The 15628-nt window shown below is 33.1% G+C and overlaps 1 protein-coding gene across 3 annotated transcripts; it reads left to right on the top strand.

Annotated features, from left to right (window-relative positions):
* LOC148617156 (uncharacterized) lies at nucleotides 1–12353 on the top strand. 3 transcript variants are annotated; one of them, XM_088584513.1, is made up of 8 exons: nucleotides 2–218; nucleotides 1436–1529; nucleotides 4920–5054; nucleotides 7515–7829; nucleotides 8648–8707; nucleotides 9196–9255; nucleotides 9709–9744; nucleotides 10695–12353. In XM_088584513.1, the coding sequence occupies exons 3-8, from the start codon at nucleotides 4988–4990 to the stop codon at nucleotides 11975–11977; spliced, it is 1821 nt and encodes a 606-aa protein (XP_088440639.1). In that variant the 5' UTR covers nucleotides 2–218; nucleotides 1436–1529; nucleotides 4920–4987; the 3' UTR covers nucleotides 11978–12353. The 3 variants fall into 3 exon arrangements, with proteins under 3 accessions (XP_088440640.1, XP_088440639.1, XP_088440638.1); XM_088584512.1 differs by having other exon boundaries at nucleotides 4911–5054; XM_088584514.1 differs by having other exon boundaries at nucleotides 1–218; nucleotides 1436–5054; nucleotides 9202–9255.
* The last annotated feature ends 3275 nt before the right edge of the window (nucleotides 12354–15628 follow it).

The raw sequence follows: 15628 nt of genomic DNA, 5'->3' as shown, positions 1-15628 counted from the left end.
ATTTTTCAAATTCAAAATTTGACAATTTGACAAGTTCTTTCAACATGATTTTGTATTTATTGAAAATATAAGTTAGATAATTACATGTACATATAAATAAATTGGAGAACAAACAAGAGACTTCCTCCGAACCCTAGAAATTTCAAGTGTGTAATGTCGTCATTTCAATTCTACAAGGAAATAATTCAGTCAATAAATACAAACTACAATATGTAACAGTAAGTATATGTGTTAATTAGATTTCACCAATTTATTTTGATTTTTTTGTTTAAATTAGGATTAACTAATACGATAAGTTATACGATGTATTTAATATTTTTAAAAAGTTATTTAAATTCCGCTCTTGGAGGATGGACATTCTTTTACTTCCTACTTAACGCGAGTCTTTTACATTCACAGAATGCATGCCCGGAACAATCAATTCACAAAACTTAGACGTAGACCTAGGGTAAGGGACACAACTCTTACAAATCATTGGAAAGTTTGTATTAATCATTTTTCATCAATCTCATGTAAGCGTCAAAGTAACTTGGATTGATGTCATTCTGTTTCAAATGAAAGCTTGATAGGCCTTGGTTAAATTGAGTATGATACAAACATACCACTGATTTCAAGAGTTATGTCCGCTACCCTAGGTCTACCTCCTTAAGTTCCCTTTGTCTGATTAAGGATAATTTTATGTGTGCATATTATGTTGTAAATAAACAATGCTCACTCACTTAGCAACGTTTTAAATATGGGGACAAAGGTGATCTGATTTAATTTACTCAACGTGTTATAGTATTCCTTTCCTTTTTCGTCTACCCCTGACTCGAGTTTTTATTAGCTGATCGGTTGGTGTTTCTAGAAAAGCAGAGAACGCTTACCCTACCGGTGGACTTGGTCCGTGCTTCCAGTTTTTAGTGGGGCCCGAGTAGCTTATTTACTTACGTTGCTTTGTACGCATTATTTTGGTTATTTTATGTTCTTCGTTATGTGTGTCTGTTTTCCATGTCTGGTCTTTGTCCCATGATTAGTTTCTGTTGATTTCTGCAAGAATCTTTGTTACCTTGATTACTCCTTATGAGATGATTAAAGAGTCATAAGGACTATTTCACCAATAGAAAGGTTCTGTTGTCTGCTTTCTAGATATTAGATAAAAAGGCAAATATACGTCATTCTTTGCATTCCAATGACAGCAACTCTACCAAGGAGTCGTCCTACAACTTCGAATCATTAAAGACTATTGTATTGTTATTCAAACCGAAGAAAGAGTCACTATCATTTTTCTTTATTCCTTATAGATTTGAGATATACCCAAACCTTGAAAATTAATAAGCGGCGTACCAGACATGAAGACCACATTTTTTCATGGATGAAAAATCCAAACGCTGTTATTTTTTTAGGATGCTATATTAAACATTAATGCCAGCTTTCATTATCACATGTCATTTAGTTTTAGAAAAGAAGATGCTTGAAGAAATATTTATAAAAGCCGACGAGGACGGACTCCTAGAGATGGAAATGGCTCACAACACGTTTTGGGTCAGGTGAGCTAAGAAAATGAACGCTCGATCAATGCAAGAGTAATCAAGGGAACCAAGGTTATAGCGGTAATCAAAAGAATGTAATCCAGGGACAAAGACCAGACATAGAAAACAGACATACACAAAAAAAAAGAACATAAAGTAACTAAAATCATACATACAAAGTAACAAAAGTAAATGAGCAACTCGGACTCCACTAAAAACTGGGAGCATGGACCAGGTGCACCGGTAGGGTAAGCGTCCTCTGCTTTTCTAGAAACACCCGCCGAGTTGCTCATAAAAAGTCAAGTCCGGGGTAGACAAACGAGGGAAGGAAAACTATGACCCGTTGAATAAATCAGTTTTCATGGTGCTGATGGATACACCATAACGATCCACGAGTTCATGATAACGGCCATAAAACCTCTGTAGTGATGACTTCAATCTTGTAGCAACATAACTCTATTCCAGAAGCCTATTTGTTAGAGTTCTAGCGCGATACAAAAAGTCTGCGTAGTTTCGGCAAGTTCTGGCATAACGTATGAGTTGTGATATGAACACTCCATACGCAGGAGCCGAAGGGATGTTGCCACAGATGAAAGGGAAGTTGACAATTCTGAATGAAAAGTCATCACATTTGTCGTAAAGTTTGGTCAATAGTTTTCCCTTACCATCGATTTCTAAGTGTAGGTCAAGATATGAGGCTGACTTCACAGTGTCTGTAGTATCCTTTATCTCAAGTTCTTTTGGGTAGATGCGATGTATCAAATCCCCGAAATTAGGATTGTTTAAAGATAATACGTCATCTATATAGCGGAAACTGAGATTGAAGGATCTAGCCAAACGATATTCTTTCTTTCTGATCAGATCAGCTATAAGGTCAGCCTCATAAGAGTGAAGGAATAAGTCAGCAAGTAAAGGAGCACAATTTGTTCCCATTGGAATGCCGACCGTTTGTTGAAAAACGCGTCCACCACACTGGACAAATATGTTGTCAGTTAAAATTCCAGTATTTTGTAAACATCTTCCTCTGTTTATTTGGAAGATGGTTTGGAATTATTTCTTACAAAGTATGAGGAATCTCTACCAAGAACTATATATTTGTATCTAGGTGTACCATCTTTTTTGGAAAAAACAACGATGTATAATGTTTTTAAGTCGGGATTTTAACTGATTATGGAGAATAGAAGTATACAGTGTTGAAAAATCAAAGGTTTTAATGCTATTATATTCAGATAATAGTCCTGAACTGATTGTTTCCAAAAGATCTTTCGAATTTTTCAGGATCCACATTGAATTAATACCACTACGGGAGTAACAAGTGTTGTGGTAGGACTGTAGACCCTCTTTGACAGTTGTGAGTATAGAAGTTAAAAGTTTTGAAAGTGGTTTGGTGGTACATTTTGCAAATCCAGCTATGAAACGTTGTTTGTATGGATTGTGAAGTTTAGGAATCCAGTTCATAGACGGTAAATCACAATCATCCTCCTCCTCACAGATTTATGGTTTTCTACAATCTCTTCTTTGGAGGGAGTGGTAGCAGTGTAGGTCTTATCACTGCTATAATTTTCTACGTCTACCTCTTATAATAAACATTGGATATAAAACGTTTTGCAGACAAAAACAATGTTGTTTTGGGCTTTGTCTGCTGCTACGACAACATATTTGTCATGTATAGTAGACAATGTTTTTGTTACATCGGGGTCTTTGAAAACTGATGTAGCCTTGGCACTCATTGACCTACTTAAAACTTTCATTCGTTTCAAAATTAAAGACCTCACGGCCTTTAACCACTCTGACAGAGAATCAATGTCTTCTTTTTCTCGTTTTATCCATTTTCTTGCATAGTCCTCGACGGCATCCATAAGAACTTTAAAGTTATAATTCCAATATATGGAGCGTGGTTCACGGTACTTGGGACCTTTAGAAAGGATATTACGCAGAGATTCGTTTTCGATCATGGATAAATCTCTTGTAACGACGTGACCAGAAGGACCATATTTGAATGGAGAGGTTTTGCAAGAACAGTCAGGTGGTTTAGCCTTGAAGTCCTCAATCTCGAAGTTCTGCAATAGCCTTTTATAATTGAAAATTTTGGATGCGATGGGTGAAGTATAGGAATATGAAATAATTGGTATGGATTTGTCTGAAATATGGGGGAATTTGGTTGGTAACGTTTTTGTGATGGAGTATGTTAGCCAAATTAATTGCATCTATACCTTTGTTGACAAACAGTAGTGGAAGAAATGATCGTTTTTCTTCATCTTGACTTTTCACACAAACTGGTTTAAAGAGTCTGTGGAAACCAATATCCAAAATGATGGCAACAAATCTGTATAATGATGAGGTGGGGTCAGAAACAGGAGTGTCAAGACTTGTTTTATAAAGGGAGTGTAGTAGAGTGAGAGGTATAGAATAAAGTTTGGTTCTAATGTGATCAAGTCCAAGAGGTTTTTGTATGAAAGGAAGGAGACCATCTATGGAGATATCATGTAACTTAGGTGACGTATAGTGGCGATGGCCATGACTCCTTTCCCGTCTTGGATTTTTGTCAAATAAATTCGTCACATTTATGTTATTGTTATATTGGCTTGAAAGGTTTTCTATACTTTTGATGTTGTCATTGCAAACAAGTCAACAACAACAAAATCAAAGTTCTTATGTAATGTTTCAATCAAAATTAAATCAGAAATAATACTTAAAATCCTCACAATATTCGCGTAATGAAAATTCTAGTACTATGTACATGGTTTATAGAAACTGGACGACATGTCATAAAATGTCGTGGACTATCCCAAGCGTTCCTTTCTTTCATCCGATCTATAATGACCTCATATGGGAATTTAATAACTGCATTTTTAATTAGTAAAGATTACTTCTTTACAAGTCAGATATCTATGCAAATAACAATAATGGTTGATGTTCAAACAATCTGCATAAATTCCGAGGATTTTGATCACCTATGAATATCGACAGAGTCGTTTTGCCGTGGATGCTAACTGTAGATTAGACGATGAGAGCATGATTGGAGCATGCTCAGTATACACTTCCGTAAGGAAAATTAATTTGTTCTACCCAGGCCCTACCTCGCTAGAGTGTAAGTATATTGAGCATGCTCATGAAGTTATCATAACAGTCATTCTCTCAGCTCAGGCGACTGCTATATTAATTCCGATCTCCGATATTGGAAAAAAAACTAATAAACAAACCAAAAATGGAGTAAACAGTTAATATTAGATAAAACTCAAACTGACACAGAAACAGGACGAGCAGGTGGTAAATTTAAAAAAGTGATTTTAAACCCATTTTCTATAAGTCATTTGTTGACCTTGTAGGACGCTTACTAGAAATGTGTTTGTATTTGATTTGCAAATGCTTGTAGTTTTTGCTTATGTTTATCGCCAGATTTTTTAGGTATTTGTTATAGAAGAAAATAGAGCGTATCTATATATTGGGCAAAGAGGAACTGCCAGTCTAGTAACATGTATTCTAGCCATAAACGATTATTTTTAGTACTGATTGGAATTTACTTTGGCTTGGGACTCAAAGGTAAGAAGTTGATCATTATATATAGTACGCAGCAAAAATATTATAGCTTAATTACTTTAGATGTACAGTATATTATTCATTGGTATATGCGCATTATATACGTGCACATTATTTTAATTTGGAACCTTACATTGGTACCACTAGGTCATTTTTTTATGTCAGACATTTTTATGAGAAATTTTAGAGATCAACAAAAATGTATCAGATGTTTAGTGAGATCTTGCTTCAATTGATAAAACTATGCTTTAACTTCTAGTGCTTACACTTTGCTATGTTGAGATGGATATTACACAAACCCTAGATAACTTTAGTGAAAATACAGGTAACCTTTCTGTGTCAAGAAATTTACATGCCCCACAATGTGGTTCGTGGCCTTTAGTTACGCATTTTCATCACAAGAACTAGCTGTTTAAATTTGGAGGTTGCCGCCCTATTTTAATGAATGCTGATTCTAATACCAGGGTTTTTTATCTAGGGGGTTGGTGAAGGTATGGTAGATTGGTTACAAGTCGCGACGAAAGCTGTGTTATATAAAACAGTCTCGTATTTTGTGTTATGTATAAGTAATCAATGGAACGAATGTTCGAATCTTAACCAAAAGAATATAATCTAAGGACAAAGACCAGACAGGAAAAACAGACACACTCAACATCGAACATGGAATAACCAAGATAACACGTGCAAAGAAACAAAATTGAATGAGCAACCCGGCCAACACTAAAAACCAGGAGTATGGATCAGATGCACCTGAAGAGTAAACGTCCTTTGCTTTTCTAGAAACACTACCGAGTTGCTCATAAAATGTCACATCCAGGATAGAAGAAATTGGAAAGGAAAACTACGACAATGTGAACAATTCAGTTCTTATGATACAAATGATACACCCTAAAGATCAACGAGTTCATGATTGTGGCCATAACTTTGTAGAAATGACTTTAATCTGTCATATTCCTGTTCTAGTAGGCTATTTGTAAGAAATCCATTCTTAAAATCTCTTTGAATGTCATAAAGTTTGTCCTCTAGAAAAAAATCCATTTCTGTGATGGTTTACGCAGGCACAATTCCTATTCCCATTGCTCTCCCTTTTATTTGTAGGTAAATTAGCTCAGAAAGAAATGCATTGCATGAATTTAGTACTTTCAATATAAAACCTTTAGAGAATTATAAAACTAATTTATTTAGAAATTTCCAATCAAAGATTTTAATTGTGAATTTTAATGTTAGCGTAGATCATAATTACATCGATGTTCTTCAATGCCTTGTTCTGGTATGTACTATGAAAATCCAAAACTCATCATCAGACATAGAGGTTGGAAAAATATACATAATATCTGAGTATTAGAAGAAGGGCCTGTTTTTAAAGATCGATAAATTGATGACATTGATGAAGTTCCACCGCTTATTCGGAAGTCCATACAGAAGTTACTTGGTTGACCACTTTATGTATCAAAAAATCTCTTAGATTTTTTCTGAGGTTGCTCTCAAATTTTGAGACAAATATTTTGACCTTTAGAGTTGTTAATTCATATATTGAATTATCAGCTTGGTAATATTATTTAAGTTTGACTGTTGTTTATTTACAACAAGTAAAAAATTAGTCTTTGTCCATTATGACTGTGGCTCCCACATTTTTTGTGCTCGCTTTATCACGATAAATTAATCTTTTAATAACCTATTGAAGAGCAAAATTCATCTCTCTTGGGTTTGTTACTGGTCTTTGCTTTGCATGCCTGTAGTCACTTCTTTGCACTTTGTGAAAATAAGCGAATCCTGAAAATGATTCGCCAGTATAACATGCGTTATCTTTCACATTGACCATCTAAAAATTTTTTTTGAGCAATTTGAATATTTTTTGTCGAATAGCACATCTAGATTGCGATCTCCCTCTTATTGGCTTCTATGTCATTTTTTATCTTCTTCGATATTTATTTTCGGTTTCTTTGGCTTTTAAATGATTCTTTGTCATAATGGTTCGCATAATCACGTCATAATAACCATGAATCGTTTTATTCAATATTTCTCTGTATTTCAATTCCCAATTATGGTATGATTTCTCCACAATTCCATGAGTTCATATCAAAATATTTCCTTATAGTCTTTTTGACATTACACTGAGTGGATTGAGCCTGATGTTCCGGTTAGATATGAAATAGTGATTTCCGCTTCAAACTTTCTCATAGCTAAATTAGTGCGTTTATTTGTTTCTGTGTGTTGTTCAGGTAACATTTCCTTCATTTGAAGTTTCAGCGGAAAACTGGCGACTCTCCTTCCATCCACAAACTGTATGTGTTTTCAACTTTTCGCAACGCACATGTTTATGGAAAATACAACATACAGAATTGCAAAGAAAGAATATTTTGTAAGAAAATAGTGTTTTTTTAAGATATAAATTACTATCCAGATCGAAAGTTGTAAGAAAAATTCTTGATTTTTTTCAAAATCAACCTTTAACTATTGCAGGTTATAATGCAAGTCAAATTAATAATAGCTGGTATACAGAATTATATACATATGTCGGCGACAACGTTACATTGAATTGTAACATTATATCTAATGTATCTGAAGGCAGCATACGGTGGTTCCGACAAGAAGACCGCAAAACAATATTGAGCGGAGGAAATCTGGTTGATGATAGATATCACTTAAAGAAAGACCATAAGAATGGAATATTTTATCTTTGCATCTTCGGTTTTAATGAAACGGATGGCGGTACATATATTTGTGACATGCAAGCAGTTTCATCATTATCATTTGTTAACCAAACAACCAGACTAGGTAAGCAGAAAAGTAAGATATTTTAGAAGTCAGTATTTTTTAAAATAAAAAAAAAAAATTGACGCTCTAAAGTAAACAGAATGAGAAGAAAACAAGCGGTGTGGTATCGCGCTTTTAACAATCTCTTTTACAAATGTATATATAAGTCTAAAGGAAACTGCCAACCAGCAAACTTAATGGGTATCGGATCGTCCAGTCATGACGATGCAGCACAAACAAAAATAACTATATAAGTCTAAAGGATTGTACAACGATACAGATAAAGATGTTAACACACTATAATAAAGTATATAATGGGCAAAATTTTCAGTCAACAAATGACCTTCTTCAGTGCCTTAAATAAACTGATATATACTTTCATACACACTCAGTTTATTTAAGGCACTGAAGAAGGTCATTTGTTGACTGAAAATTTTGCCCATTATATACTTTATTATAGTGTGTTAACATCTTTATCGGTATCGTTGTACAATCCTTTAGACTTATATATATATTCATGATGTAGATAATGTATGTAATGGACAAATGTCGATAAATACTAATTCTACGCAAAGTACGAATAAAACATCAAATCATATAAAACTGAATACTTGACCATAAAAAGGTCAAAGCTGTGTTGGAACATTATGTATGTCAGATTTCAATTGTTTTCGACAGATTAAAAATAGTTGCATTTTCGCTAAACTCTATGTTCACATTTGCATTGAAAGGCATTTGGTTTTTATTTATAAGTTTTTTTATTACCTTTTAAGTACCAGGTTGAAATATGAAGTAAAAAGATGATACAAACATTACTTATCTAATATTTGTATTGATAGTACTGGTGGAAGCAACAAGTATAAACCCTTATCTGGATAAAGAGATTTCAACCCGAATATGTATGTTATATTTATACTGAAAAGTACAATTAGCGTAACTACACTATGTTTGCTTATATTGCAATAATTGCCAATGTCATATCTGCAACTCATCCTAAACCTCCTAATGGTGGAACTTTTATTACATATTCCCATTGTGCACTCATATTTTAGATTTATATGATCTTTCCTTTTTGACTATTACTTTTGACTATTGGGTTTATTAGTTTGTTAGTATCCTAACTGAAAGGGTATGATAAAAAAACGACGCGTTAGCTTTTGGCGTAAAAAATGGAAAGTTGGAGGATGAGATTTGTTGTATAGGATAAATTGAAGTTAAGAACTGTCAATATTTTATGGTCGTGAAAACAAAATGAATACATGTAGTTGGCTATCTTGTCAAAACCGTAGGATAACCTTTGTTCTCTGGTATTGGAATTTGAATTAGTTGGTTATATGAAGTTTCTATTTTGTCTTGTACACGAATAGTTTATACTTAATATTGGTAGTTTCAGATTATACGCAAACGTTTACTAAAGAAAAGAACAAACTTGAAGAAACCACTGCTGGTAAGACGTCATATATATATATATTTATTTGTACTTACATGTTAAGAGTTCAGATGGCAAAAAGAGAAAAAGGATCTCTGTTTTAATTAAAAGAAGAGTTAAAAGATAAAATAACATGTACATACCCATCCTTTGAGAGGTTGTATATAGAAAAGTAATTGTATTTTAAAAGTCACACACACAAAGCGTAACACTTTTGTAGACTATTAAACAATTTATATACATTGATTATACAAACGTTTTAGTGTTTTAGAGTCAAATTGATGTTATTTATATTTAAAGACTGCCTACAAATTTTGAAACATGATATTTATTTAGATATACATCAGAATTTTAAATTTATTCAAAATTACATTCCAAATAAATAAAAACTATGCTCAAATCTGTCATAAATAGACTAGACAAATGGAAACAATGCGGATTTCCTTATTCGCGCTTACTTCCCCTTTTCAGATGTCAGAAATAAAGATGATAATATTGTCGACAACGGTAAGAGCTATGTATATATGAATAATGTAAAAAATTAAATTGTATGTACACAACATAATTTAAATCTTTAATTCGTATGGTTTCTAATTTTAGATTTTGATCCAAATCAATTTTGTGGTTTCATATTAGCAAAACATGGAATTTGACATTCATGAATATGGCGCATGGGCACATATGGATAACCATCTCTTACCTGGTATACTTCCTACATCACTGAATGAAACGGGTGGGGTATCAACGTAGGAAGCGCAGTTTTTTTCTAGTTTTAATTTCAAGACGTAATGCTCTTTATTGGTCTTGTTGTTGTTCCTTAATGTTGGCCTGATTGGATGATAATATGTAGGCAATATCCAGGTTTATGTGCTATATTAGTTTGATGTAAACAATAAAAGAATTGAATTGGGCAAGAAGGATCAGAAAAGAAATTCCAAAGCATACATTAAACCCAGCATAAAAGACATTTAGATTTTTACAAGAAAAAAAAACTCATCTACTAATTGATATTTATTGGTTGGGAAGGTTCAAACAACAAGGTATAATCCGGGTATTTCTAGAAACATACAGCAAAAATAAATGTACGGATAATATAAATAATAAATAAGTAGAACGATTGGAATAAATGTAATATAGGAAAAAAAAATCAAATAAAAACATCGGACTAAAGTAAAATCAAACAAAAACACAGGACTATAGTAAAAACCAAACAAAAAAATCATGAAAGGATGCCATTGACGACGAGCATCTATTAATTAAATTTATTATATGCCGCAGCAACACAATTTGCTATGTCAGTGGTATTATGTAATCCGTAAGGGATGATGAAAGCTACATTTAACAAAAACAAATCATTCTTTTTGGTGAAAAGGGGAATAATATTAATGAAAGTACTGTTGTAACAGATTAAACATGACATTTTATGTATAAATGACTTGCAATCGCTTCTGTTTCAGGTTCGTTCTTTCGAGACAACTTTTACATTGTCAGCTTGGGGGCTGGTTTAGTAATCGTGTTGCTTTTGTCTATTGGTTGCAATGTTTTAATTAACAAAAACTGTAAATCACGAAAAATAATAATTGAAGGTAGACCTGAACACGAGAATAAAAATCGTGTCGAAGCAAATGTAAACGACAACGAAGATGACATATTCAGTGAGAATGGTGACAATTCGGAACAGTATGAATTAATCGACGAAAACAAAATGACACATTATGTCTATCCAAGTGAAAATGAAATTGAAACGTTTGTCACAACTAGAGGAGATTATCGTAGTCGTGAGTATGATACTACTGTAGAGCCGTATCTAACAGTTGTGGAGGATAATTCTTCTGAAGGTAGCTCTTGTGATGAACTAATCAAGACGCTGCAAAATCATCAACACAATGAAACTGACAACAAAAATGAACTGCACATATGTGAAGTACATCACAAAAAGCCCCAAAATGATGCTCTAAGTCTTTCAGATAAAGACGACAAAATCAACGAATCAAATCCGCACTCTCCGTGTGGTGCGGAAAATAATTTCTCTGCCCCAATGGAAGGGCGAGAGAAACACTCGGATAAAAGCTTTGATATAAGAAGAAAAAATGATATATACTTGAACCCATGCAATCCACTTCTCATCAAAGATATGGATAATCTCCAAAGTTATTCTGTACCATCTTCTATAGAAGATAAAGTCAGGAAACGTGATTTCTACTTAAACCCGTACAACCCACTTCAAACCAATGATATGGAATATCTGCATAGTTATTCTGTACCATCTTCTGTAGAAGATAAAGTCGGGAAACGTGATTCATACTTAAACTCGTACAACCAACTTCAAACCAATGATATGGAATATCTGCATAGTTATTCTGTACCATCTTCTGTAGAAGATAAAGTCAGGAAACGTGATTCCTACTTAAACCCGTACAACCCACTTCAAATCAATGATATGGAATATCTGCATAGTTATTCTGTACCATCTTCTGTAGAAGATAAAGTCGGGAAACGTGATTCATACTTAAACCCGTACAACCAACTTCAAACCAATGATATGGAATATCTGCATAGTTATTCTGTACCAACAAAAACATCTCCTTTAAATGATAAAGAAGACATGAAGCGTGATTCCTACCTGAAACCAAACAACCCCCTTCTCAGCAATGATATGGGCTTTTTGAAGGGTTATTCCTCACTTAAAAGATCTAATTCAAATGAAAATAAAGCTATAAACGTGGAAACTGATTCATAATTCAATCTTTATGTCCTGCTACAGGACTATGTAAGCAGTTTCAATAGATAGATGGTTTTACTTCTAGGAACTGATTTCGTAGACTCAATAGCATAAAATGATGGGATTGATTATATCAATGTTTCAATGGAAATTAAATATTTCATTTTATTATGACTTAAAACATGTCTTTAGATGTTGTTGGTCTTGCAGAAAAATTGTCGGAAAAGCAACATGATGTTGTACTTAACCATGTTTATTGCTTTGTTAAATGCACCAGAAGATTAATTTTTTCTTGACCTGTGGATACATCACAGATGATATAATGCACAAGTAATTATCGTATTGTTTTGTTGTTTCTTGTTAACTTTAATTTCAATGAAAATATGGATTTGCATGCTTGTACTTTTGTGTAACGATGTAGCCAACATATCTGATGATCCCAAGTGCTCAATGTAGTTTTGTGGTGACAATAATGACCTGCATGAACGTAGTGGATTTTATATTTTACCTCATGTTAAATGTTATCAGCATTGTAAAACATATTCTACCATGAGCATAACAACGAAAGAAGCCACAGTGTTTCAGGTATTTTGAAATTTGTAATACTGCAAATTTTTATAAATGTGATAAATAATTCTGATATATTTCGTGGTCAGACAAGTCTGACTTTGGGGTTTGTGAATACCCAAGGGGATCTTTGATGGCATCGACCCAGTGGTTATTTGATAAAAAAAAAATCCGTTATGCTGTAAACGTGTTTTAAGAAGTTATCTCTCGTCAGCTGCATTGGAGACTAATAAACAGAAAGATCAAAGTCCATAAATTAATTGTATACGAGAAGAACAATTAAGCCCAAGTAATGAAAATCAGAATTTCTTAAAGGTCGTTTTTCGGTGCTTGAATGCTACCCATAGTCCACTACAAAAGCTTGTTAGAATTATGGTATTTAGCGATTTTTCTGTGTGGTAAAGAAATATATTTTGCATGTAACTCAGTAACCGTAAGGGTGACCGCAGGGGCTTGCTCCCATTATCAAATATGCAGTCCGACTAGTACAGTGGATTCCTGTTAATTTGTGTACAAAAAATGTAATTAACTGGAATATGCACTGAAATTATCAATTCAAGAGAAAACACATAATATTTTCAGTGTTTAATTTGGACATATTATTTTATCATGACTATATTTAGATTCTTGCCATAATGTCTATAGTCAAATTAATGAGAAACTATTGTCGTAGCAAAACTAACGTATTTCACTACGATGTATTGTTTTAGCCATTTATGTATATCTTTTTAAGCAAACATTGAAAAATATTTATGCAATTAAGAGGAAATTTCTATTTTTTTTTAAATTTTATGTGAATTACAGGAATCTTTACGTGGATAAAATGGGAAATGTTTCTGTTCATTGAGTTTCAATGCAATTAACAAGTTAAGTGGGATTAATTGTATTTTGTAACAAAAAGGGTGATCCAAGATTTTTGATTGCCTCGCTTCAAATATTTTTTTCCAGATGAAATCATCAAATATATTACTGTTTAATTCCCTGCAATCACTTAACAAATAATAAACCTAATAATAGAAGTAGGTATCACCATACATATAATATATCTTTTATATTAATATATGTTTTCTTCTTTCCTATTTTAGACAGAAAAATTAGAGCTCACCAAACTTAAGTTCTTGTTAATTCAAAACATATAAATCCCAACTTTGTTTCTATAGAATAATTCCCCCACCAATTATCTCCCCCTGAAAAAAAAATGATTTCAGAATAAATGTTTTTATGCCAAAAATATTCTTAAAATATATTAGAAGAAAAAGTTTTTACATCATACCAAAAAGTTTTTACATCATATAAAAATTTTATCAAAATTATACATATATTTCTATTTGAATTAGTAAGTTGACAAAAAAATATGCCTCATGTAATAGGTACAACTTCCCTTCACCTCATTTAATACGTACAATCTCCCTTCACCTCATGTAATAAGTAAAACCTCCCTACATCTCATGTAATAGGTAAAGCCTGCCTTCACCTCATGGAATAGGTACAACCTCCCTTCACCTTATGTAATAGGTACAACTTCCCTTCACCTCATGCAATAGGTACAACCTCCTTTCACCTCATGTAATAGGTACAACTTCCCTTCACCTCATGTAATAGGTACAATCACCTTCACCTCATATAATAGGTACAACTTCCCTTCCCCTCATGCAATACGTACAACTTCCTTTCACCTCATGTTATAGGTACAACTTCCCTTCACCTCATGTAATAGGTACAACTTCCTTCCACCTCATGTAATAGGTACAACCTCCCTTCACCTCAGGTAAGTCGTACAACCTCCCTTCACCTCATATAATACGTACAACTTCCTTTCACCTCATGTTATAGGCACAACTTCCCTTCACCTCATGTAATAGATACAACCTCCCTTCACCTCATGTAATAGGTACAACCTCCCTTCACTGACTGCTAACATTCAATTGTTGATTTCTAATATGCACATTTGTAATTTTCAAAGTAGCACTCCAGCTTAAAATCATGCAAAATGTGAGTCGTGGGTAAAAAGCCTACATTTTTTTATTTTTTTATATTTTGTTTGAATTGCCATAGTTAACAGAAATTAAAATGTGGCTTTTCATATAGCACATGGTCTTAGAAGATAAAAATTATATAGAATGTACTGAAGAACTCAAATTAAGGGAGATAGCTCTGTAAATGCCGCTAAATTACAGGAGAAAATTTGGAATTTCAATGTGAATTATCTCCTATGAGTAGACAGATTGGAATGAATGATTATACATGTCATCATATAAACCTATAAAGCAATTTAATAATTAAATATGTAACCTTTTTTGGGGATGTATCACATATCACACAATCAGTACATGGATGAAGACAAATGTTCATACATAGCTCTACCTTCTGAAATGTTCTATTTGACTATTCACAATTGTTTGAATTAATATTTATTGACAGCTAGAGTACATAGAATACACAGTAGAAACCATTTCAGCCAACAGCATTATGCTTTAGCTTTATCTCCATACTGAAATAATATTCAAGATCCTCTATAGGTGATTGAAAGTATTGCTCAATCAGACAATTTTTTAAATACTGTCAGTTCTTAAATATAAAACATAATTTGGATAATATGGACCTTTAGGAAAATTAAGAAAAAATTCTATGAATAAGGTGTTATAATTCAAAACACAAAATACATATTAACTAGGAGCCTTCATAATTATATATAAACAATTAAAAGTTTAATAAATGTTGTTAGAAACATGCTTAAGGACGTAAACCTAGGGTATGTTGATTTTCCTTGATTCTTGGATGGTGACAATGATATCTGAGATTTGTCATCCTCTGATTCTAAGCCTGCTGCATCTGTTTCTTCTTCTGACTCAGACTCATCAGACCTTTTATCGCTTTCTGATTTTAACCCTTCATCTTTGTTTCTGTTTCCGTTCTTGAAACCTGGGCAGTTCATCATTTTGTGTTCAGATTGTGAGCAAAATCTGCATATCCAATCATTTGGGCATTCCTTGATATTGTGACCTTTTTGTAGACATTTATTACATTGAAATACATCAGTGTCTTTTGGTTGCCCCTGATGATAAATTTTAGCTGTATATTTTCCGATCTTAAGGGTCTTTG

The sequence above is a fragment of the Perna viridis genome, chromosome 5, assembly GCF_037379345.1.
Source record: "Perna viridis isolate PV_CMFRI_1.1 ecotype Kerala chromosome 5, ASM3737934v1, whole genome shotgun sequence".
Classification (NCBI taxonomy): domain Eukaryota; kingdom Metazoa; phylum Mollusca; class Bivalvia; order Mytilida; family Mytilidae; genus Perna; species Perna viridis.
This window is presented reverse-complemented; position numbering and strand designations above follow the sequence as displayed.

What these genes read in the sequence shown, in the direction of transcription:
- LOC148617156 (XM_088584513.1), top strand. Translation starts at nt 4,988, where the DNA reads ATGTATTCTAGCCATAAACGATTATTTTTAGTACTGATTGGAATTTAC. An exon ending in CTTTGGCTTGGGACTCAAAG is followed by an intron (nt 5,055 to 7,514) that starts GTAAGAAGTTGA and finishes TAACTATTGCAG; the next exon opens with GTTATAATGCAAGTCAAATT. An exon ending in TAACCAAACAACCAGACTAG is followed by an intron (nt 7,830 to 8,647) that starts GTAAGCAGAAAA and finishes TTGTATTGATAG; the next exon opens with TACTGGTGGAAGCAACAAGT.